Source organism: Pieris napi, chromosome Z, assembly GCF_905475465.1.
Source record: "Pieris napi chromosome Z, ilPieNapi1.2, whole genome shotgun sequence".
NCBI classification, from domain to species: domain Eukaryota; kingdom Metazoa; phylum Arthropoda; class Insecta; order Lepidoptera; family Pieridae; genus Pieris; species Pieris napi.
This window is the reverse complement of record NC_062259.1, coordinates 6,573,648-6,598,700: the sequence shown is the minus strand read 5'-3', so window position 1 is coordinate 6,598,700 and position 25,053 is coordinate 6,573,648. Positions and strand designations below refer to the sequence as shown.

At 32.3% G+C, this 25,053-nt stretch overlaps 2 protein-coding genes and 1 long non-coding RNA gene across 11 annotated transcripts; 2 read left to right on the top strand and 1 right to left on the bottom strand.

Annotated features, from left to right (window-relative positions):
- The first annotated feature begins 223 nt into the window (after window positions 1–223).
- LOC125062728 (ankyrin repeat domain-containing protein 11) lies at window positions 224–17,111 on the top strand. Of its 8 annotated transcripts, none has more exons than XM_047668820.1 (18): window positions 224–401; window positions 515–671; window positions 746–901; window positions 2,009–2,266; window positions 6,630–6,788; window positions 7,019–7,217; window positions 7,636–7,771; window positions 8,475–8,682; window positions 9,111–9,244; window positions 10,409–10,534; window positions 10,703–10,748; window positions 11,066–11,134; window positions 11,758–11,823; window positions 12,318–12,481; window positions 13,372–13,556; window positions 14,371–14,479; window positions 14,821–14,982; window positions 15,370–17,111. In XM_047668820.1, exons 2-18 carry the CDS (start codon window positions 536–538, stop codon window positions 15,541–15,543), a joined length of 2,487 nt encoding a protein of 828 aa, XP_047524776.1. In that variant the 5' UTR covers window positions 224–401; window positions 515–535; the 3' UTR covers window positions 15,544–17,111. The 8 variants fall into 8 exon arrangements, with proteins under 8 accessions (XP_047524776.1, XP_047524775.1, XP_047524780.1 ...); XM_047668819.1 differs by having other exon boundaries at window positions 6,630–6,809; XM_047668824.1 differs by lacking the exon at window positions 2,009–2,266 and having other exon boundaries at window positions 225–401; window positions 6,630–6,809.
- Window positions 17,112–20,176: 3,065 nt separating this feature from the next.
- On the top strand, window positions 20,177–21,332 carry LOC125062713. The gene is made up of 2 exons (XR_007119314.1): window positions 20,177–20,496; window positions 21,044–21,332. It is a non-coding gene; the product is annotated as an uncharacterized LOC125062713 (long non-coding RNA).
- Window positions 21,333–21,669: 337 nt separating this feature from the next.
- LOC125062712 (surfeit locus protein 1) lies at window positions 21,670–25,053 on the bottom strand. Of its 2 annotated transcripts, XM_047668795.1 has the most exons (5): window positions 24,636–25,053; window positions 24,438–24,559; window positions 24,143–24,337; window positions 23,802–23,975; window positions 21,670–21,929 (listed from the first exon to the last, which is right to left on the bottom strand). In XM_047668795.1, the coding sequence occupies exons 1-5, from the start codon at window positions 24,810–24,812 to the stop codon at window positions 21,713–21,715; spliced, it is 885 nt and encodes a 294-aa protein (XP_047524751.1). In that variant the 5' UTR covers window positions 24,813–25,053; the 3' UTR covers window positions 21,670–21,712. The 2 variants fall into 2 exon arrangements, with proteins under 2 accessions (XP_047524751.1, XP_047524752.1); XM_047668796.1 differs by lacking the exon at window positions 24,636–25,053 and having other exon boundaries at window positions 24,434–24,553.

The following is a 25,053-nucleotide window of genomic DNA, read 5'->3' as shown; positions in this document are numbered from 1 at the left end:
AAATGTGGCTGAATAGTTATTGTGAGATTGTCCTGTAAAATTCACTACTAATATGGACATTAAGTAATTTACAATTATTTATTTTTATAGTGAATGAATATGAGCAGTATAATAAAATATTAATGGTCACGCAAGAGACTGTATTATTGATCTAAAATCTTCCTAAGCTGTATAGACTATAGACTAATATTTTTTCAAGTCAGTACCCTGTCTAGTCTGTTCTCTTTATTCTGGAATGACGTCTCGATACTGTTGATACTATAGTTGGTTGAGACGTTATAATTTTTATGGAATTATAGAATGTTTTGCATTAAGTTGTGTTAATTTGTAAAAACACCGAAGCCCTTTTATTTGTGTTATTGTTTTGAAATAAATTAATTCTGGTTGGGGTTAAAAGAAAGGTTCGTAGACGAGCCATTACAGTTCATGTAATTTTCGGTATTGGCGCCTTAAACTGAGTGCTTTTAGAAGATTTTGTATCAAATTGTATTCTAAGTTAATTTATTGTGTATAGGCGAGTGGTTATGCTCGAAGCATGCCTTCGACCTCGCGGTCGCGGGGCTCCGGACGAGCCAGTGACGCCGCGCCACGGACGCAGGTCATAGCGCCTATGTCGGAGCGGCAACAACTGGCTCTTGTGATGCAAATATCGTCACAAGATGCTCCTCCAGGTAAAAAATCAATATTCTTCTTTTTAAAAATGTCATATTGTCATAAATTGACTTCCCGCCATTTTCTTTTGCAGCCGCTCCGACCCCAGCAGAAGAACGAAAACGGACAAGACAACAACGAAATGAACGTGGAGAAACCCCCCTCCATGTTGCAGCTATAAGAGGGGATCATGACCAGGTCAAAAAATTACTAGAACAAGGACAAGACCCTGATGTGACAGATTTTGCAGGTATGTACACTATAATATGTATAAGGCTAACAATAACTTGAAATTTGATATGTGGTTTGATTCAATCTAAACATAAAAATTGCTTACTGATATTTGTAACTGAGAAGTACTAGGAATTAGTTTATTGTATTCTTTAAACTTAGCTTTAATATTTTTTGATGAATTTCATATTAGGCCCCGTAACATCATAAAGCTATACTTTTTAATATTATACTAATTGAAAAAGGTAATGAAGGGTTAAATATCCTGAAGGGAATTGTATATTTTTAAATATTTTATAATGTGGATATTACAAAAATTTTGAAAAATTATTTAATAGCAATTTAACCAAAGTTTGATATAATTACTATTTCAATAGCCTTACTTGAGTAAATCTTTAATTACTTAGGTGGATTTACTACATGTGGATATAGCACCAGCTGCTATTGAAGTATAGGATAATTGTTAATGGTTATTTAGATAAACATTGGAACTTCCATAACACATTCATTATTTTTATGGTATCTGGATTTTAATCATAGGTTTTTAATATATTTATATATATAAATATGTTATAATAAATATATAAATATGTATTGTTTTTATGTATACATTATACTACAGTGAGTATTATAGGTATATATAATAGAATTTACTAGTGAATATTTTTAAGTGTGCTTAAATCAAACACTAGAGACATCTGTTTGAAATAAAGAGACTTACACATATTATCTACAAAAAATTTCACTACATGGTTATGATATGTATATTATATATATATAAAACAATGTTTATAAATATGACATCATAATTAGCGGAGTGGGCTTATAATATAAACCACTATATGAACAAGGTATTGATTTACTTTCTTTGTATAGCCCGTATATGTTAGTTTACATTAGTAGAAGTATTTTGTGTTAAGTTATTAAGGTAAACTTATAAAGTCAAACTTCTTGTTGTTCTTAGAGACCATAACCAAGTATGCATGAATGTTATAATACTTAAGTCACATATAGTATATTCTCTGTTATATGTTAAGTTGTTGTTCTATTTACTTTTGGTATGGTTTTTTTTTGCATATTATGTCTAATCTTGTTTTGTATTTGTTTTTCCCTCCCTTAACTTAAGGATGGACACCTTTACATGAAGCATGTAGTTATGGTTGGTTTCAAGTAGTAGTGGTACTAGTAAATGGTGGGGCTAATGTGAATGCAAAGGGATTAGATGATGATACTCCTCTTCATGATGCTGCTACTTCAGGCAACCTAGAGATGGTTAAATTTCTTATTGAGCATAGTGCAGAGCCTTTCGTAAAAAACACTAAAGGAAAAGCCCCATCAGATTATGCAGCTCCACACATCTACGACTATATAATATCTTTGAAAGGTAAGTTTTCTTTTTTTGCAATTTTTATTTTACTATAGATTAATTGTAACAATCAGTGCTCATTATGCATACAAATAAAACCATCAAAGACAAATTTGTAAGGTCAATTGTCTAAGGCCAATTGTAGAAAATATCTTTGTTTACAATAACAATATTATTTATTTGGTTTTCAGCTGCTTTTCACTTTATTAAATATTGCAGTCTCTTTAGAATTTTAATTTATTTGTACTTAATAAGTACTGATATGTTTACTTTGCTGTTGAATGTGATGTACAGCATCAACAAAACATAATTAGTTTAATAAATTTTAGTAGTTGTCTGTGTTTTGTGTAGTGTATCCAATCTTGCCACTGGTCAATTACTCATAATAATTAAATAGTGTAATAAAAATATAGGAAGTTGTTAAATATATATGGGCTATATAAAGCTATTTTAATATTAAAATCGTCCTTAGTAGTGCAAAACACCATAGTTACATTTAATTAGAAACATTTTGGTATAATTTTGACAAAAAAAATTTTTCTTGACAAAAAAAAATCTTATTTGTTTGTGGTTACAATATCATTTCAAATTATAACTAGACACATCATAATTAAAAAAACACTGACTATAATAATGGGTATGTTCCGATATACACTGCGACCACTGTACAGAGTACCGTCAATTTAGTATACTGTGAAACCGTTTCTTTACTAGTCAGCTTCGTTTTTCGACACAGTTTTCAAATGAGTGCATCAAAGTTTTTCAATTCAACAAGAAAAACTATTATTGGAGTATTATCGCATTAAAAAAATCTATATTAATATTAACTGTCAATTGAATTAATACTACAAAGAAAGTAAGTTAGAATTTTAAATGTTTGTTATTAAACTGTAAGTTATATCAGCCGTTAGGCATTCAAGTGGTTTTGATTGATCACGTGATCAAAGCACTGCGAGTACCTTACCTCGAAAACGCCAGTGCTCGCAGTAGAAGTATAGCGGGGATTTGTGACGTCATATATTTCCTAGGACGCTGCGGCTGTATACTGCAGTCCATAGCGGAACAAATTTTTGAACAGTGGGAGCACTATACAGTACTCGCAGTGTATATCGGAACATACCCAAAGCATGCATACCAAAAACTACAGAGCTCCCTAAATCATATCAAGCACAGTCTATGTTGTGCTCTTCTAGGAAGCATCTGCTTCAACACAACAGATATCTTCTGATAAAATTATTTTTTTGTTATTAAGTATTAGAAGTATAATTAACAATAGGAACAAATTACAACCTTTTCAGTTAATATATGGAAATTTAAATATAACATGTTGGTAAATAATGTATAATTTGTATTAAAAAGAATTATTTTTTATTAAAATAAATGAGAAATTTATTATTTTAAGGTGAGATTTTAGTTAAACATCGGTAGGATGTAAAAATTCTTCTTTATTAGTTCTAACAATTTTCAAAACACATTAGTAAATATATTTATCTTTATTCCATCAAATTAACAAAATGCTTATAATTATTATAAACAGTAAAAATTAAAACATATTGTTAAAATAAGTTTCATTGCAATGAAACTATTCAATAAAAATTAACAGTCCAGATTTAATCCACTTAACATACTTAATGTATAACATACATACACTAAGCAGTAGACCAGTAAATTTTGTAATAATACAATATGTTACTTCTATAAGCAATTAGGTAACCTGACTATCATATTAATCCACTAGATTACTTTATTATTAGTCTTTAAACAGAGCATCATAAAAACATGTATATTAACTGGAACGCATCCATGTCATGACATTGAAGTGACACAATCAATATGGCATGACAATAGAAATATATATATAAAGAAAAATAATATAAGAGCATTTCATCTGAGCAGTCATTTTGCGGACATGATGCTTAATCTATATAATTATTGAATCAATGAGTTAACGTAATATGGTGTTTTTTTATTAATTTATAAAAGTTTGAATACTTAATTGGAAAATTTCATTGATTGAAGCTATACTATTTTATGTAAACGAAGTCATAGCCAGATCCTTTGAACTCTTTATTTGTACCTTTATTAACTATCAACATTAATTGTTTAAGCTTATTATGTTACAAATAAATTATATTTAATTATATGCCTCCAGCAAGGTGTACCGATATTTCCGTCATTTGGTACGTACTTAGTACTATTATATTTCTCGGTCGACAAAGCTAAAAAAATGAAAGATAAACAACCCAACCCGTCCTTTCCTTTTACGGCAAAATTCCTGTATTAAAATACGCACCACTTCCACGTAACTCAAGTCTCAACCATAGAGCGCAATTGACAGTGACGCTTATGACTTTAACGTCACAGAATATTACTGAAACTTGTACGTCTTTATCTATTGTTGACGCTATAACGTTCCGTAATACGGACGCATGTTGGAAATATATAATGATGCTTTAGATTAAAAGTCTCTTTGAATTGTAAAAGTATTTTATATTATTGGGATTTTGTCGGTTTTTGTTAACAAAACATACTTTTGTCTACTCATGAGTAAATGTGTGTTTTTTAATATGTCTTATAAAAAAATAACACATTCGTAACCTCCGATGCATGCCTGAAATGGAACGTATTGGGGCGTGTTGCAGTAATATTACATATTGTCGGCAGTCGTCCGACGGCCTGTCGACATGGCCGCTTAGTAACGTCAATTTCGTGGTGGTGGATTAGTAAAGACTGATTAAGCAAAATTGATGTGAAATTTTTGACTGCGGCCGGAGATAACTATTCAAAGTGTCCGCCATCGTGAAATGCAAAGGAGAGCGCTCTCGCACAATAAAGGGGAGTCGATAGTTTTGGTCATTAGTAGCAAGTTTTAAAGTGCACGCTGCTTTAACTTTATTTTTGCGACTCCCATGTAAACTGTTAACAGTAAACAACCTACGTATTAATATAACTGTGCAGATACATACGTACCTATTTCATGCAAAATAGTTTTGTCCATTGCATTCTATGTAAAACTGTTATGGTAGATTTTGCGACTTGATACAATTATTACGTTACGTTGTTATTAACAAGCATCTAATTGATTGTTAAAGTTAATATAATAGACAATAGAATATTAGTTAGAGATTTACGTTTATTTCAAATCGATTCATCTGCAACATAACTGATTATAACCTGTAGTTGTAATAATTTAGGAAATTTCAAATTGGCATAGCTGTCCAAAAGTTTTATTTAGGTTACTGATTCACAAATGAATATTAATTCGTGCTAATACTGAGGTAAGTACCTTATATTATGCTACTTATGTTCTTTCTTTAAAATAGTAAGTCCTTCACACATTTGGTTTTACAGATATGGGACAATTTGTAAAGTGTGTATGTAATGTTTGAATGCAAGTTAAATAAAAAGTTCAAACTGATAATCATTTCATGTGTCAACAGCTTATCTTACTGTAGTAATAATAGCTAGTAAATATGTATCAAGTCCTATCATCTTAGTCTCTTTTACATTAAATTGATATTTTGTATGTAATAAATGTCTGTGATTCTAATAAAAACAAAAAAAAGTAACTTAAATAAAACAGCACAAAATTATTCTTAGTTTACACCTTCAAATAGTACCATTAAAATTTCTACTTCTCTAATTTATTCTCTGCCTTATTTGCCCTCTAAAAGAAGGAATTGATTGAGACAATTCTGTAGATATAGCATAGCATATGCTAAGGAAACCACCTCATATGAGGTGATTTCCACTTGTATGTCTAATCACTGTAAACATTGCATATATTAGCATTAAGTATATTTTTTTTGACCCTACTAAACGCAACCTAAGTTGTATAGTACATTTTGACTACTATTTTACTAAAGATTTATTAGCTTATATGTTACTTTAAAAGCAGAATTGGTAATTTAAACTTGTTATGCTTCGTTATTTGTGAAAACAAATTAGATGATCATTAAAGTTTAAACTATGTTAATGGTATATTGATAAAATAGCAGTGTTAATAACATACAATTAAGTTTGATATCTACTACTGTAACATCTGCTTAATTTTATATATTATACTTGAGATCAAATAGAAAAAAAAGTAAAAATAATAAAAACATTTAAGTTGAATTAAAGTTTTGCCCTAGTAAATTATTCTTTGATAGTGTTACTAGTTCTTCATTTAAAACTATAAGTTTAGTTGAAGTTTGAAAGTTGATGCTGGGCTTAATACCTGGTAGAAACATTAAACCCAGTAGATAGTGTTAAATAAAAAACTATTTTAATTAGAATTCAACTAGATTTTAAATAAATCTGAACTCAGTAAAACATTTACATGTAAATCTATAATGTAGCTTAAATTTTTTATTTAGAATATATTATTTTATTGCTGCAGATAATAACGCGAGAGCTTCTCATACTGCAAGAACAAGGGATGACAGCAACAAGAAAAGTGGCAATGCAAGTACAAACAGTGAAGGCAGTAAAAGAACCAACATGGAGGGCCTAGCACAGGGTGAAATTGAAGGAAAAGAGGCCACCCCACAAGAAAAAGGCAATGCAGAAATTAAAGATGGTAGTTCATACCGTATATTTTAATTGTACCTAATGTTCTTGCACACGTCTTTGTCATTATTTATTATGGAATAATATGCATACATATATAATTAGACTATGTTCACCTAGTTTCTACAGAAACCTAGACAAGTTTTGTTTTCAGGTTGTTTAAAAATTGTCTGAAATAAAACTCTAGGTTCTTGCTAGAGCATATCAAATAATTTTCAGAAGGTTCTCAGTTGAGTAGCGGCGTAGTGTCATCCACACAGGATGACACTAACTTAAGTAGTAAGAAAGGAAATTATGAAGAAAGTCAAGAAGCTGACACACCCGAGGATGACGTTTCTAAGCGGAAGAAGCGTAAAGAGACTGAAGAAAAGGAGCCGATGGCTAAGCCTGCGCCTGTAGCTAGGACTGGGACAGGGCGGTAAGCATCTAACTGTGGGCAGTTATAATCAATTACAGTGTAAACTCCATGTAAATTGATTTAACATCCAACTCTACCTGGTTTGATTTGTCCACATAAAACAACATTTCTTTTCCTTTCATTACAACTCTTAAACGTCAGTAATTGCTGTTTCTGAGTCAGCATATAAAGTTTAAACTGTATTTATCTTTTCTAGATTGTTATATGCTAAGAGTATGTCAAGGCCATTATTAAAAACACTATTCAAAATTGGTTAAAATCCTGTGTTCAAACTTTGTAAGTTCTTCTAAATGATTCAATTGCAATGAAATTGAATCATTTAGACCCAATCTGAAATTAATCTACGGAGATGGTAAACGGCCATAAAATGGAGTGTATTGCGTTTTGTGAATAATGTTTTAACATACTAAACTGACAGTAAGCCTGGGCCTGCGAGCAAGACGGGCGCGTTGCCGCTGAGTAAAGGCGGCGCTTCGCCCAACGTTAACAAAAGCGCTGCCACTTCGTCTACTGGGAAAGCTCAAGCTACAGGCAAAGGGGCTTCAGGGAATAAGGTAATATAGTAACTTAGACATTAACACTTTCAAGAGTCAATTCTGTTGCACAATGCTGGAAGCAATTAATGCTCTAGTATTTTTTTATAGTCTTTCTATAATGTTGATTTTGTATTAATATTAATTGATTCAGCCCGCTAATCTAAAGAACTACTGGTTAGAATTTTTTAAAGTATTTCGTTTCGTTGTAAGGCTATGTAAAAATAGTATATGATAAGGTAATAATTTTTCAAGGTTATTTTTTTAAACATGATATGAATTGCTATCCAAGTAAATAGTTTGATAGAAATTTAATTGTGAACAAAGTTACTGTCAATATCATTTATTTATAATTTAACAATTAATAAGATTAAAATGAATATATATGACGCAAATAATCAGTAATCACAAAAGTATGATCTGAAGCGCATTTATGATGTCCAAGGGTCAAATGATTGCGGATGTATTAATAGTTAGTATAACTATAAAAAATCTGAGTTATACTTTGTTATAATAATAACTTAAACACGATCCAAATTTTTTTTATACATGTGACTTTACTATGACATCATGGAACATTACAATCTAGCCTAATCCAAATAAATAACTTAAAAAATTATCTATGAAAACGACACAGAAATATAGTACCTTTGTGCCTGAGCCACATAATATAACAGTGTTTACCTTTTATTTAAGACGTTAAAACCTTTATTATTTATTTCAGGGGAAAACAGGCTCCGGTAAAACTGGTCTGCATAGTGGAAAGCAAGACCGTAGAAGTCCTGTAGCAAGTCCTAAACCCGGCCAAAGTAAGGATGATGGGGAAAGTGAAGATAAACCACAAGAAGCAATGGCACCAAAAGTTCCACCTTTGAAGATAGTTATTCCTGGTGGAGCTGGTGGTTCTGGAAATAGGAATGAACAGGAAGAAGGTATGTTTTTTGTACTATAACGTTATAACTCTGTAGGCCCTCAGATTGTATATTTTTGATTATTTTAGACAAGTAGGCTACCTTACGTTGAATATATGTTGTTTCACTCTGTATATATGTGTCTCAAATCTCAATGTTGTACTAAGAGCTGTCAAATTTGTTAAACTTTATACAGAGGAAATGGTTTTACAGTGCTATTGACTAAGTATAAGTTTGATTTGCGTGCGTTTTGAGAATACGGATCTTATGTTCGCAGGTTGTTCTTAATCATCAGCCATAAAAAAATGAGATATATATCCCATTTCTAGTATAATATAAAATACCTAGGATATATGATGCTAATTTTATAGTAATTGTGTTTTAAAATTTTTATGATATAAATAATTTTATTATAAATTTTTAAATTTAGTTTTACATGTGTTTTAAAGGCGTACAGCGTGGAGGAGGAAAGGGGCGTGGTAGTGCATCAACATTACCTTATGTAATACCATGTACTACGGACACAGCGCAAACATCAGATAGTTCTGATGGAAATTCAGATGACAAGCGAGTGGAATGCAAGGTTGGTTCTTTTTAAATTATGTTCATTATTTCTATATATAGCACCTAAGGAAATGTATGATTTTTAATATGACCAAAAGTTCTTCAGTATCCCTTTATTTTATGATCTCTGTGAAGTAGAAAAGTAGTCTGTTTGGCGAGAAGTATTTAGATAACCGAAGTGAGATGAAAAGGAATAAATTCGGGACAATTTTTTCTATTGCTAAAGTTTTTGTTTGTTTCATACATACACAAATGAATAACTCACAGTAGTGAATCTCCAACTGTTTTTTTTTAAATTACCTGTTTAAGTCTCCTTTTAGTTAGATAAAGAGAAATAAGTCATTAGTATAAAAATTAAGCCAATATTGAATTGATTTTGTCAATACTAAAATGTTAATTTAAATGGACGTAACAAATTTGATAATGTTTAATCGACTTCAGATTCCAATCAACTGATGAGGATAATATATCAACGATTTTTTTTGTTCAAAAATATCAGCAACTGAACCGATTTTGGTGTATGGACTGTTTCCTTGATTGGAATAAAAATTATTTAATTGGATCATCTGGATATGTTAGTTTCCGAGAAATTTGTGGACAAACATACAACCCTTATAAAATTTAGCACTTCTGCTCGCAAGCCCAAATATATAATTAACTTGTATTTAATTAAATAAATATTGTTAATAGGTGTCTTAATAAATTCGTATGTATATATATCTATAATATATATAGTATAGTTGGAGCGCAACAGATGCATCATGCATTCAGTAATGTGTATTATTTCCTGTTAAGGTTATTTGCCTTTATAATGTGATTTATTTAAATTTTTATGCATTTATGTACTGACCTACATTACATGGAATTTATAAGCATCTGGAGTGTTGAGTGTTTTGAACCGTCTGCAAATTGAAGATTTCTTAGAAGATTTATTGTAAATTTTATTTATTTTCAATTTTATTTTATTTTTACTTACTCAGATGGCTTTTAGTGCTCAACATACACTCGTGCTCGTGGTACAATATAGTTGAAATGACAATAAAAATCGACGAAACGAGTGCAAATATTGTACCATACGTTCATCAAATTATTATAATTTGACGTACAAAAGTAAAAGTAAAAGAACATTTAAACCGTAGATAGATTTGTCGGTAACGGTGCGTTTAAGTGGAGTTTGTTATAGGGCGGGCAAAGAGTACTGCGTTCGCATAGAACGAACGACGCCGACAAAGATAAAGGAAATTGCCCGCATAGCTCAGACCGATCGGGATCTAACCAAATTCTGAGTTCCCATAAAAACCCACTTCCAGTAAGTATTCGTTAGCTAGACGTCACCGAATTTTAAGGGCCTTTTTCTATCTACGCATATTATTTGTCTGCATGTATTTTATTTATCTAAATGTCTTTTATTTTTACTTAATTTGCACTGGTTTTATTAAGTGTTAGGTTTCATAGTATTAATGCGAAGCAATTTCAGGGGGCTGATGATGCGCCGTCAACATCAGGTGGGAGAAACGAATCAGGTAATTTATATCGCGCTATAGAAAAACATCAATAATATTTTTCAATAATATACTAAAAGATTAACTTTGAACCATTGTCTCATAACCGATTAACATGTGTAAAGGGGAGAAAACAAGAAATATTTAAAAAGCCCTGAATTTACGTTTTCGACCCTTTATAATATTAATTAAATCCGACATTTTGACCCCATTATACGCCATATATTAAAAGAAAAGAAATAGTCATGGCTTAATGTGATTGTATGATGTTTTTACTAATCTAGATTGTATGTTTAACATCGTGTTTGTAATTGATATGTGCACGCACATATGCGAAGACGGACCAGGAAGCAGAGGCCGGCGCTATCATTCTCCCTTAAAGTCTCCAAAGAGCACACGCCAATCTTGTAATTCATTATTATATATTTCTCTGTTCTTCCATTATTTCTTTTCTTTGAAATGTAGCTTAAAGTGGTTTTGTTTTGTTTATGTATCACATCTCGCAAACTTGTTAGATTTGATGCAATTGATGATTTTCATCTTCTGTAAAGATTTCTTTGGCTATTTTCCGTCTTTTACTTTCGAATTGAATGTTTTATCTAATGAGGGCTACCAATTGGGGTTGTCAGAAGGCAATCTTTATCAGAAATCTTTGCAAGAATTATGATCTCGCTCACATTAAGTCAATAACAGTTAAGCATTCCCATGACCCATATATATTTGAATCATTACTGTGGTTGTACAATGTCTCTGAATACCTTTGAAAACAGTTGAATCTTTAAAGAGTTCCCATATCTTATACAAAAATTGAGTACATTTTAATATTAATATTTCTAGAGATTGCCCTGCCCCCTTAAATGTGTCGATTTTTCAAAAATATTGTTCGATGATTTGATATGAAGTAAATGATGTTTGGACGTGAATTCGGGTGCCACCTGTTTGACTAAATAAACTGGTAGCCCTAATTAGCTTGCCTATTGTTATATGCAATTTATTAAATAACATGTATTATGTGCACGCACATACGAAGACGGACCGGGGGGCAGAGGTCGCCGCAGTACTCACAAAAAGTCTGCAAAGAAAAGAGGACACTCTTGTAATTTATTAATAATATTATCTGTACTTCCGCTGTCTCTCTGTTATATGTGTCATACGATACGTTCCTCAATGGTTGGTCATAATTTTGCATTCTGCATGTCCTCGAGGGACTTACGTGTATCATCAGCTACCGAGCCCTGGAGTTTTTCGATTCGTATAATGACATTGCAGCACCACGCACTTACCTACTCTTCCCTTGAGCCTGTGTCATGATTTACCATTTCGCATTTGCAAACGCTTTAGAAATGGAAAATCGCCATCCCTTATGTGTTTGAATGAATCTGTGTTGAATGATCGTTCCCCGAGCTTCAGCAAGCTTTTCATTCGAGCTGTGCGTAATGTCATTAGAAACGGGGCGCGGGAGCTCTATCATTATGTTCGTATCCTAAATGTTTTAGTGAATGCTCTTTCTGTTATTGGTGTTTAATATTTTGTTGTTGGTGTTGCCATTATTTAAGAGGGCGATTGTTCACTGTCTCTTTATGTGTACAGCTACTGCGGGACATTCGGCCGACGTCCACCCAAGGAAAAGAAAAATCAAAGCCTCTAAAGAGAGCCACTCAAGGGAGCCGACTAAGTCCGAACATTCTGAAAATATCGCCCATAATGTTACGCATTCCAATCCCTATCAAATGTACATACACAAAAGGAAACAGGTATGTTTTGTTAGGTAATGAAACAGTGACCCATGAAGCTGTCTAATAGAGGAAAGCCACCGAGTTATAGTACTACTTAAACTATTAATATATGGGCTATATTTAAATTTCCGATAAACGTGTATTAACTTAAAACAGTAATTTATTTTACCAATTAATCAAATTCAACTTTACGGGCTTTATATTTAATTAACTTTACTTTTCTAATCTTTAGTAGTATTTGTTAAATAATTTCAATTTATTTTTAAACGATTGTCATACACACTGATTACGTTAAAGAATGTGTTAGTTAATACGTCTTTATCGGTAAGTATAAATAAGTGTAGAGGTTAATAGGTGTTAAAATATTCAAGCATTTTTGTATTTATACTTTTATATAATTTAAGTACGTGGGAACTGCGGCTAAGGAATGCAATCCCGATCTCGCGAGATCTTGTGCGATTTTTCGAGATTAATCCCGGAATATGACGAGATCTCGTAGGTTTAACGAGATTAACTAGGTGTAGTATCATAAAAGTTAATTTCTTCGATGAACAAGCGTAGCGAGCGAGCGTAGAATATATGCATTTGAAAATCCCTGTAATTATTTAATTATTGTTTAAGAATAACTTCTACTCTTAGCTTCTTAGGAAGCCATTCCAAAATCACCATTCGCATTCCGCGAGATCTCGCGAGATTGTAATTTAAAAACCACGACATCTCGAACTTATAATCTTGACTCGAGATTGCATCTTGAGAACTGCCTCTAACCGCATGGTGACGGCACCCTTTGTACGGGGCTTCATTTTTACAGTATAATAATATGATTGTTAGTAATTGTTATTCTTGTTTAATTTGTCAATTACCATAACGATCACAAGGATTTAAAGGAAAATATTGTGTATTTTTAGATCGAGCGCCGTCAAAAAACCCTCTTTCCAGTCAAACCTAAACCGCCCAAAGACTTCAATAAGTACCTGATGAATAGATGCACCTACACGCTTCAAAATAACGTGAACCCGGAGCCTCAGGTTGATATTCCCATCAACATGCCACAGCAGATGGTCACAGAGTTCTTGTCGCAAGAGAGGGAGAGGTGAGGATTTTAAACTTCCGCTGTCTTCAAATACAATTACCTTGCTGGAAAATTACTAAACTGATTTTAATGGATCTTGGACTATCAATCGATTTGCTATGACATAGAGTCTGGGAAAATTGTAGACAACAGAAATTTGTCGAATTGAAGTCGTAAATGTTAGAAATTGTTCGATTTACTAAGACATTTGAAAAATATAAATTGGACTATATTTATTTAACTCTAGTCCTGCTTAGTTTAAATGTTGTGTCTGCATACATTAAATATAGTTTATACTATGGTCTATATTCTAATTATGTCATAATCTCGTTTGGAGCTGTCAAATGTCACACTTCCTACAGCCCTGCGATTCTGTAACTCACTTTTTGAACTCACACAGCGGTTTTCACAGCGGCGGTCGCGCTCAAATCAGTGGTAAAGCAGTCATTTTATGATTTGGCATTCTGATAAGGAGGGAGCTTGTAGTTTATTGTTTATCAGAATGCCATCGCAGAAAAAACAGTTTCGACAGCTGACTCATTGAACACCTAATTAACTGACCTATATATAACACTATAGTTAAGCGTAGACGGGTCAAAAGAGCGTACCAATTCTTAAAGCCGACAACGTACTTGCGAGCCTTCTGGCAATGTGAGTATATGCGGTATCAGTTAACATCGGATGAGGCACCGTGTTTGCCTGTTGTATCAAAAATTTATTGACATTGACAATTGACGTATAAATTTACTGTCACTTCGACGACCTTGGTTGGTTGTTTTGTTTTTCTATTCATTATGTGTAAACCTCTTAGTTTTGTTCTTAATATTTTATATAGAACACGGTTACGGGTACAGCATCAAGTTGAAAAGGAGAAATTGGTTTTGGCTGTGGAGCAGGAAATTTTACGGGTGCATGGAAGGGCTGAACGGGCGGTTGCAAATCAGGTATATATGGTATTTTATTTTCCTTTGGAAGTAAACAATGCCATCAAATTAAGTACATATGGATCTCAGATTCTTTACGCGAATTGTACTTTAGAAGACTGTGTAGTGTATAAATCTTGAGTGCGTGTGTGTTTGTAATTAAACTCCGCCGGCTGGACCAATTTTGATAAGTGTAGATGTGTAGATTCGAAAAATGTTTAGATTTTTTGTATGTGTTTTTAGTTTGAAATGTTGGAATTTAAGACGTGTGCGCACGACTGCGTCCGCTGATATACATTTAAATTTCTTTATAATTATAAAAGCGAATAATTTTGCGTAATTCGAACCCGCTACTCTTTCAGGCGCTGCCGTTTTCAGTTTGCACGATATTACGTGATAAAGAAGTGTATAATGTACTAGCGCCCGATCAAGAAGAGAAAAGAAATGCGCAGAGATCAAGATGTAATGGAAGGCAGATCAACTCGTGGTTGCAGGAAGTAGATGACAAATGGGAAAAAATTAAGGTATAATCCTCCTCCCTCCATTCCATCAAAGGCCGGCAACGCACCCACTAAAATGGGTGTCCATGCGATAACTGCCCATTTTGGGCGTGCCTGTAGAATTGTGATACTGCCGCCCTTAGACACTCACACTCCCTGAGGGCTCGCAAGTGCGGTGCCGGCCATTAATAATGATATTAAGTGTATTGGCTAGGCTGCAAAATCAGCGAACTACGCAAAATTATTAAATCTATGGCTTATGTTTAAAAATTACTATTAATTTATTTACAATTTCAAGGAGGAAACTTTGGTTTTGTGTCTGTATTCTTATTATTCTACATATCTCGTATTTTTGTAGCCCTCAATTTGAATTAAATATAGTTCATCAAGTAATTTCTAAAACTTATGTAGGAGGGCATGTTGCGGCGACAGCATACTGAAGCGGAGACACTTCACGCTGTACAAACTATGGGTTGGGAATGGAAACTCAAAGAGCTTGGTCTATGTGATCATAAAAATACTCCGAAAATTGATCCGACACACGTACCTCAAATACACGTGTCGAATTTTGATTTGCCCGCTTGAGTTTTAAGTTCATATTGCCTTAGTTTAATGTAACGCCTGACGGCATTTTCCAATCTAGCATTTTTATAACAACAATTGGTAATACGAATCAAGCGGAGCTACTAAATTGGATTATCTCTAAATTTTCTCGACCGCAGTCGTGCTTTCCTGAATACCTATTGATATTTACATATCTAAGGGTGAGAGTCAGAAACGAGAACTCCACTTGGGTACCCGTATGTCAAGTTGATTTTGGCTTACGGGAGTCAGACCGCGCTGTTTTTGAATCTCACCCTGAGTGCTGCTACGAGTAGGTCTTTCTTACTCGAAATCATTGATCTACAATTGCGTATTTCAACACACTTCGAAACGTTTAAAAACTATAATTTTTAAATATTCTAAAGTGGTCTCTTCGCCGTTCACGGGATCTCCTGCCGTGGCGCAGTATCATTTATTGTAAATTTGTTTGACATTGACATAAGATGCGTTGTTTTGTTTGTATGATATTGTCTTTATTTGAAATTAATTGATTGCAATCTCAATTATTTTCATTAAGTCTGATTTATTGATTTGTATATGCTTGTACCTTGCTGATAAAAGGTGGATATTCGTTAAATCTTAATGTATTTTTTTTATTTTTGACGTTTGACCTTTTTTAATTAATTAAATTATTTGTATTAGTATTTTGGAAAAAAATAATTGTCGCCAAAGGATGAAGTCCTATGAAATATCCATAAAAGACATCCTTGTTTTCTAATTTTCTCACTTTAGTTATTATTTAAAGAATTTAGATTATGTACCGATTTGTCGGCCCTCATTTTGGAAGTTTGCGTTCAATATTGAAAATACTTGTTGCTGACCGGACCTTTCTATAGCGTTCGATTTTTCGAATCTTAGTTAACGGACTGGATAAGTAATAAGTAAATTAATTACATTCCTTTATTATCTAATATCCTCCTTTTAAACGCAACTATTTAGACATTCTTTATATTGTAGGAATTATATTTTAGGTACTCAATCCTTTAATCATTATAGAATATATATATTGATGTGAATATTAATTTTTAAATTAGTTTTTTTTTTTAAATAATGAATTTAATTTCGATCAATTAAAAAGTCATCATATATATTTATTTTGTTCAAATCCAAACATTTTATTATGACATCATTTTCATTAACTGTAATTATTCTTCATTTCTGTACTGAACACATCGGCACTTTGGTTATACATATTTAAAAATAACGTTTTACCTTTACAAAATGCGGCCATTTATTTTCTCTATTCTAATTTAGGAATATTTTTTCAAAGACCGTTGTGTTCAAAAAGTTAAGTCGCGTAACCTCTTATTTGTAACTAAGTCTAATTGACCCTTTTTAAGCGCTCATTTGTCTGTTTTCATCACAGCGTAAATACAATTTGAAGGATAGAGATGAAAGAGGCAAGAATGTAATTGGATTTAGTTTTTAATAAGAGGGCAATTATTTACATAATGTGTTTTTATGTTTGTAATTAATTTGACCGCGCCTTTCGTTTCTTAGAGATTTTTTTCAATATTAATTTGAATTAAATAATAAAATCTAAATGAACACGAATGTATTTTTATTTCTTAACTTTTCAGATAAATTTAACGTACCCTGGTTAATTACTGAAGTACTTATTATATAGAAGTGACATGCTTCTAAGGGACTTTGATAACGCTTAAATATTGCACTTTTATAGTCGATTTATTTAACAGACTGCCTCCGTGATAGTTATTTTAAATCAGGCAGGCAAGCAAAACCAAGAAGAAAATGTTGGCAAAGTACATAAAAATTGCGTTTAATGAAAGTAAAATAAAACTCTTGGTAACAAATAAATGGTCTTGGATATTCATACGATATTTGACATGTAATTAGTTCAATACTCATAATACAGTGTAAACTCATTATAACGAATTTCAAGAGACCGAGCATTTTTCTTCGTTTTAGAAAGTTTTTGTTATAGGGAGGAAGAGAAAAAGCACCAAATTTAACCAATTAAAATAATTTATATATAATAATAGATATGTGACAATGGTGCGTTTAGTAACTGAGAACAAAGGGCTGTTTATGACCGTGTGTCTTTTTCAGAAATTTCGGCACCTCATTAGGTTAGTTTTTTAATCTGATAATAAAAACCATTACATTTAAGTATGTTTATTAATGTGTCTAAATATGAATATATTTCTTCGTTATAGAGATTGTATGTCCGGTATAAAGAGGGAATTAATATATGGGTTTTGTGTTAAACCAAACAAATGTACCTAATGTCTACGTTATAGAGAGATGTTCGTTATAACGAACGACGTTACAGTGTACGCACTCGAAACGATTGACGGACGAACCGTTTTTGATGTTAATTGATTTTTTTAATAATCTCAGTCTATGGTCTAGGGATATAAATAGATATGCTCCATTCCATCTAGTAAATATCAACTTACAATTAATTTAAGTTTAATATCATATAATAGAAGCATTTAAGTCTACACCATCCATGTACCCAATCAAATTCTTTAAAATAGTCCAGCGGTTTACGGCTGTGATATACCCATTACCCATGTCTAACAAGCCTAAATATTCACTTAGCGGCATGTGTTGTGCCAGAACTTAATTATGATTTTATAAATTAGAAAATAACTTTCTACCTACATGAAATTAATAGCTTTTCCTACGTGGGCTAATACAAATAAATTATCACAACTTTACTGGTGGAAAGGCAGCCAGGACCTGCCCATGAACCGTGTGCTGTACAACGTACAGTCAGAGAATTGGTTAATAATTCCAGCAGTGAAAAATAAAACGCCTTAAAACAGTTTTGGTAGAACACCTAGAAGGTAGAACCTCCAACAAATTATTTCCAAAGTAGAAAAACTACACTCACATATCAAGATTATTGCGTAACATGCTAGTAACTAATGCGATATAATTTCGTTTTCTAATAATAGCCTAATGACATTTTAAGTACTCTTGAAATAAAACTAAAAACTATTATTTTACTAGTTATCAGATATTCTTTTTTCTTAGGTACAAAGTTCATGAAAGCTAACAATTTCCTATCTTGATACTTATTGAATTTAATTTTAAAGATAATAATTTAATATGCCAATAGAAAGATAAACACCTCACTATCTCTGTTGTTATGAACCCACGGAGGACCTAGGTACAATTACTGCTGTCAGTGGAGTATGAACCATGAACTACTAATATATTCAACCAATTTCAACATAAAATGAGCATACTATTTTAATTATGACTACTACCCATTATACGTTGCATACTCCTATAAAAATTAATAATAGTTCTCAAATAATCAATTAATTTGAGAGGAAAAAATGTTAGAACTGCCGGCAACAAGACGACATAGGGTGAATCCTAATTGCAGGTCTTTCATTATAATTTAGCACCAAAATTGTTTGCTGGGCCTGTTTTTTTATCTAAATTATTAAGTCAAGACAATCATAACATTAACATAGATACTGTCGAAATCTTTATCGTTAAAATCGTATTCGATTATTAGGTAGGTATTATGACTTATTGTAAGAAGTTTACATAAATAAAAACTCAAAATTATTTATTTATTTAGGTAACACACACTTATGAACGTCAATAAAGAAAAAAATCATTAGTTTAACCTTTATAATTATAGCTACTCATTATATTAATCTTTTTCTTTAAATTATTTCAAATTAAAATTTAAACAACAACAGAATAAATTAGACACAAATTAATTTTTTCTATTAATATACTACTAGCAGATAACGAAGGTATTTTAATTTTAAGAATTAGGTTTAATATCGATTTTACAAAATACAATCTCGCTGTTTTGTGACAACTGAGCATTAAAAACGGGATAAAAATTACTTTATCGCGAGACAAAGTGAGAAATTGAGTCCTCACTCTGTAAATTTCAATAGCGAAACTGACAGCGATCCTGATATCAATAGACATCACAAGACGAATTAATTACAGATAATTTAATAGGCTTACGAATTCTTTTTAAAACTTAAGTGTAGGTACTAAAAATATTTGACATCGTTTATAGAATTTACGTAATTTTGTGTAAGATATTAATGAAGGTATTACCGGTTTTCTCTGCGCGCAGCTAACACTCGCTCATCAATTAAGGAGAACATCATGAGAAAACCGGTATGTCTGAAATCCAAAAACAACGGCATGTTTCGGAAAGCTAATACCAAGAACAACTTAGGAACTTAGACATCCCTTACTAATTTTTAATGAATTACTGTGATTGAAAACAAATATCGGGTCAGCCAAATGGCCGTTAGACCGGTTGATGATTGTCCCTTTAGGTCTTAAGATGTGCAGTGCGCTCTACACCCTTCCTACAGATACCGGCAAACGGATCGTAGATCGAATAATGACGGATCAGACAAATAGTAAACTTTACAGGGCAGCCATTTCAAAATAATGTAATCATGTTAGTTTTTGTCATAACTATTTTAATTTATATTCTGTTATTATGAAAATTGGCATACAAGCAAACAAAAGACTTTGTTTTGAAACAAAATAAAAATACTAACATTAAATTACACAGTTTTCTAGAAAAATCACATGTTTCTATCGAATTCGTCACTTTACCGACTGATTAATTTGGAATTTAAAACACATGGATTTTTTAAATATAGCCATAAAATTTAGTCAGTATAGTATCCAAATATGATAAAAAGTGGATTTTGGATGTTTTTCAAATCCGACAATCCGTAGAACGATCATGACGAAATGTCATTGCCTGCGCAGAATCGATTTATAGGTATCACTTGGGCGGTGGTGTGCTGCGGCGGAAGAGTGACGTGGCGATCGCGTGATTGGTAAATCAGTTGACATTTGTGTTGTGTCCCGCGATGCGCAAACTTTCCCCCACTCCCTTGTTTAATGCTCAAGAAGTTTGCCGGTATCTGTACACAAGTGCAATCATCATTCATCTGTTGTCTTTCAGTATATAAAGGATAACTTCTACAATTCAATGTACCTTTACTAAAAATCTATCGTGTTATTTGTTGCGAAAGAGAGATAGCTGTTGAAAATTAAATTATCGACCGAATACATGGGCTTACCAATTTTAGTTTATGTCGAATAAACTATATCTTATATTTATTTATTTTTTAAATAAATAACCTACATTTACAAATAAAACAGAACACTAAAAAATTTAAAGTTCCTTGAACCAGTGTTTAATCATTTTAGTTATGTATCTCAATTAATAAAATTCCTCTACTTTTTCAATTATTTTAGAAGAGGTTCTATATTAAATACCACTTATATTTTAGGTCCTTATTTATATATAAAAAATGTTTTAATGAGCATATAAATTTCGGCTAAAGTGTAAAGGAAGTCATTCTGTATGATTAATTGTTATTACTTTGAGACTCGAGTGACATTGAATGTGTTTTTGTAATATGCCATAAACGCAATTAGCATTATAAATTTAAACTAATAAGTTTCCGTAATTATTCTGCGTGCATATTATTATATTAACTTGCAGCGACGCCCACAATTTGCGACTGCATACCATAAAGAAGACACGAAGATATCCTGAAAGGTTACTTGGGCCTTCGGGCCGGCCAGACAGTGCTTAGATTGATCGAGTACCCTTCGTAGGTAGGAGGAAAAGTACGCCATCCTTCTTCCACTAAAGGTCAACTTTTATTTTTTCAATTCAGAAAATATATAATCATAAAAAATCAACTTCATTTCTTTTATAATAGAAACAACCAAACGCGACTATAAATTGACGATCCGTGTAAGCTATCCATAATAAATTTTCTCATATACCTCGAAAATTTATTTAAACCTCTTTCCCCTAAAAAGCTTTTGGGTTTGTTTAATCAGCTATATACTAATTTTCGTAAATAGAAAATATAAAATTGTTCACGCTCTTTATCTTAATGATACAACATTTTCCTATTATTTAAGAGACCATAATAAAATCTGAAACTTTATAATATTGCATATTTTGTTAATTATAAATTGCTATTAACTCTCTGATCAATTACTCATAGCAAACTGTTTCCTATGGGATTAGGTAAATTGTAAGGCTCTCTTAATAACCTAAGGGACTACACATTGTAATTTTTTACCAACTACTTAGCAAGGTAAAGAAAATGACAATTCAATATAAATATTTGTTATACTACAAACAAACATTGATGCTCTACACAAGAGGAAGTTTCCTTATAAAGTAGCGATGCCACATAACTGCAGTAAATGCTGACAACAAGTACCAAGTTATAAGATATGACATATGTTCATTTCTTAGATTGACTCGTGTTTGATTGGGCAAGGGCCATCCTTCTGGTGGCTCCGGATTGCCTCTTGCGTCTATCCATACTGGTGCACATCCTAAGTATGCACTCATTTGATGCAAATCCCTAAAAAAGAATATATTTTGTTTTGTTAGGTGTCACTATTTAAAAATATAAAACTACTAATGGTAGGGGAGCCCAAGAGGGGATTTCGGGATTTACTCAAGCGCGGCAGATTAATATATAGGGGGATACCTTGTACCCGGTTAAGTACCTCCACAAAATATGAGGCCCATATATAAAGCCGCACGTGAAGGAGACAGGATCAGTTTAGTAAAAAAAAATTGACCATCAGAAATTCCCGAGCGCGTCAGATTAAGGTAGGGTGAGTTAATTACATCCTAAAAAGTGTATATTCCACTAATCTGACAATTTGAGAGTGACGGAAAAAAAGGGGAGGGCAACAAAGTTGTAAAAAAAAACGTCATCTCGACATTCTCGAGCGTAGCTAATTTTTTTTTTATTTTGAAGGAAATAATTCAAGAATAATGAAAAATATATAATCTGACGATTTCCGCAAGCCGAAATAACAAAAATTCGTCGATAAAGTTAAATGCGTGCAGCTGCGTGATGCCTACATTTCCTTAAACCGATCGGAATCTACTAAACGGCGTTCTAAATATTTCCCTCAAAATTACATTTCCTGTGAATTTGAACCGATTCGGACCGATAGATTTTGAGAAATTTTGAAAAATCTTAAAAAAATAAGAAATATTTCTTTTTAAAGTGGTTTCTTTATCGATCAACTTCAAAAACTAATCCGCCTTTGAGCTTGAAAAACCACGTCGATCGCCACCAAGCTGGTCAAAAGCGGTTGATTCGTTCGAGAGATATCGTACACGAAAGAAACCCGAAAAAGTGTTTTTTCGGGATTACTCCGAAATTTGTGGTTTGATCAATTAAAATTGCAAAATTATTTATGAGGATGATAAAACTGCGTCGAATGCCGCCAACCGCGTGAAAATTGCTTGATCCATTCAAAAGTTATTGCGGTTTGAAAATTCCAAAAATAGTGTTCTATGAAACTTCTATCAGACTTTCGAGCTGGGAGAGCTCAAATGCATAGAAATGTTATTTCTTTGAACTCAGCGAGCTCAAAATATCAATTTTAAGCGCCCAGGAATGGAATTAGCGGGAAGTTGCAGGGATGGCCCTTTAGGTGAACCGTTTTTCTATTTTTTTTTTGTCAGATCAGGCGAATCCCTCTAGATAATCGTCAGATTATGAGACAGTACGTTTAGAACATAAAGATGAACCACATATATCTTAATCTGACGCGCTTGAGTATTTCAAAATTGCGATTTTTTTTTGCAAATTAAGAAAATGGCTGTGGGTTTGCGTCCTATCGAAATCGTCAGATTAGTGAATGAGAGCTTTTTTTTGGTGCACTTAACACTCCCTTAGAAAATCTGACGCGCTCGATAATTTTTTTTTTTTAAATTTTCAACCCTTAAATACAACCACCCGCATCATGCAAACGATCAGATTAACATACGTACATTATTAAAAATACGTAGGGCATAGATGCTATCAATATCTGACGCGCTCGAGGATGTCCATGCAACAGTTTTTTTTTACATATTTAACAATCTATAGCCGCTTCCCCCACCGATGAAAAGGAATTTATCATATAACATTTTTTTCTTCTTTTTATCTATGCTTTGCATCCCAATAGGTCTCTACGACGCTCGAGTAAATCCCCATTTAGCATCGTGGGCTCCCCTACCATAAGTATAAAGTCTATATGTTATTGTCAATATACAAGAAATAGTCTTATTATATATATAGAATATGCCTGAATTAGCAAAAAAGAACTAAGAACCATTGTTTATATACAAAAGTACAGGAGTTAATTCTACAGCTATTTGAGGCCTAAACTATGTTTATTATGAAATCAAGATATAGTTTATCACTAAAAACCTATCTAATTTACCATACCTATAGAACCATGAACCTTTAACTGGATTATTTTTTGGCATAAATGGACTTCTTGTTTCTGTTAATCGGACAACTCCAGTAAGTTCAACTTCACCATTAATCATTGATGCTTGACGCCTTTCCTTTGGCCGAAGTCCTTGATGTATCCAACCACGATTTACTAAGATTACCTCACTAAAATCGGATTTACTCACTTATATTTCAGTTTCATAAAAAGATGTCATCACATATAAATCTAAGATCATATCTCAAAATTAAATTATATAATTAAAAATACCATTGTAATATAAAATACCATGTATAACAAATTTATAATGGTTTTTTAACCAATAAAAACTTACCCAGTATCTGACAATTTAAATGGTGTTACCACCAGCCATCCTTGGTTTTTTTTAGGATCCGATACAAATGAACCAACTCTTGGCAAACTTTCATTTTCAACCAGAGATCTTGGGCCTATTAAAAATTCTTTATCATGCAGAAATTCTCCTCTAACTTTTACAGGTTTATATTCCATATTATCAAGTTCATGAAAACTGTAATTAGTGATTAAATATAAGTTACAGAAGCTGAAACTAACAAACCGTAAAACCTTTCAGTTCATAGTATTGCTTATTTTAGTAACAGCTTACATACTCATGTGGGATATCCACGGGCGAAGAATTTGTTGTTGATTGCATTCTGTCTATAAGTTCTAACTTCCATTGTAGGCGATATGCTTGCCAACAACCTAAGCCAAAGGAGCCAACTGGTATAACCTTCAAATGTAAAGTAATTTTATAAATTATAGCACTTAGCACCAAAATTGGTTATATAATAGTAAAATAACTATACCAATAACATCCATTTAATTACTTCGCCGGGTTCCTTCTCTTTTATCTTTTGCAGTCTAATAGATTGGCCAGGAGTAAACTTTGAGTTTTGCCTCACAACATTTATGGAGTTTTTTTTTGCAGTAGCATTGAGTAAAGGAAAATAACTTTTACTTAGTTTACAGAAACCACTAAACATTTTAAGTCTTCTTAATAACTGTATACTACTCTTATTTCAATCTCTTATAATAATGGGCAATTCTCCAGATTTTGATTTACTGAAAAGTAGTAAAATTGTAAATAATAAATATAGAATACTGATCATTAGTATGAATCCACATTCCACACTATAAATCACTTTAAAAATATAATTATAAAAGGATATTTTATAGATTAGTAGATTTTAGGATTTTCATAGATTAGTACAAAGTATTCACAGA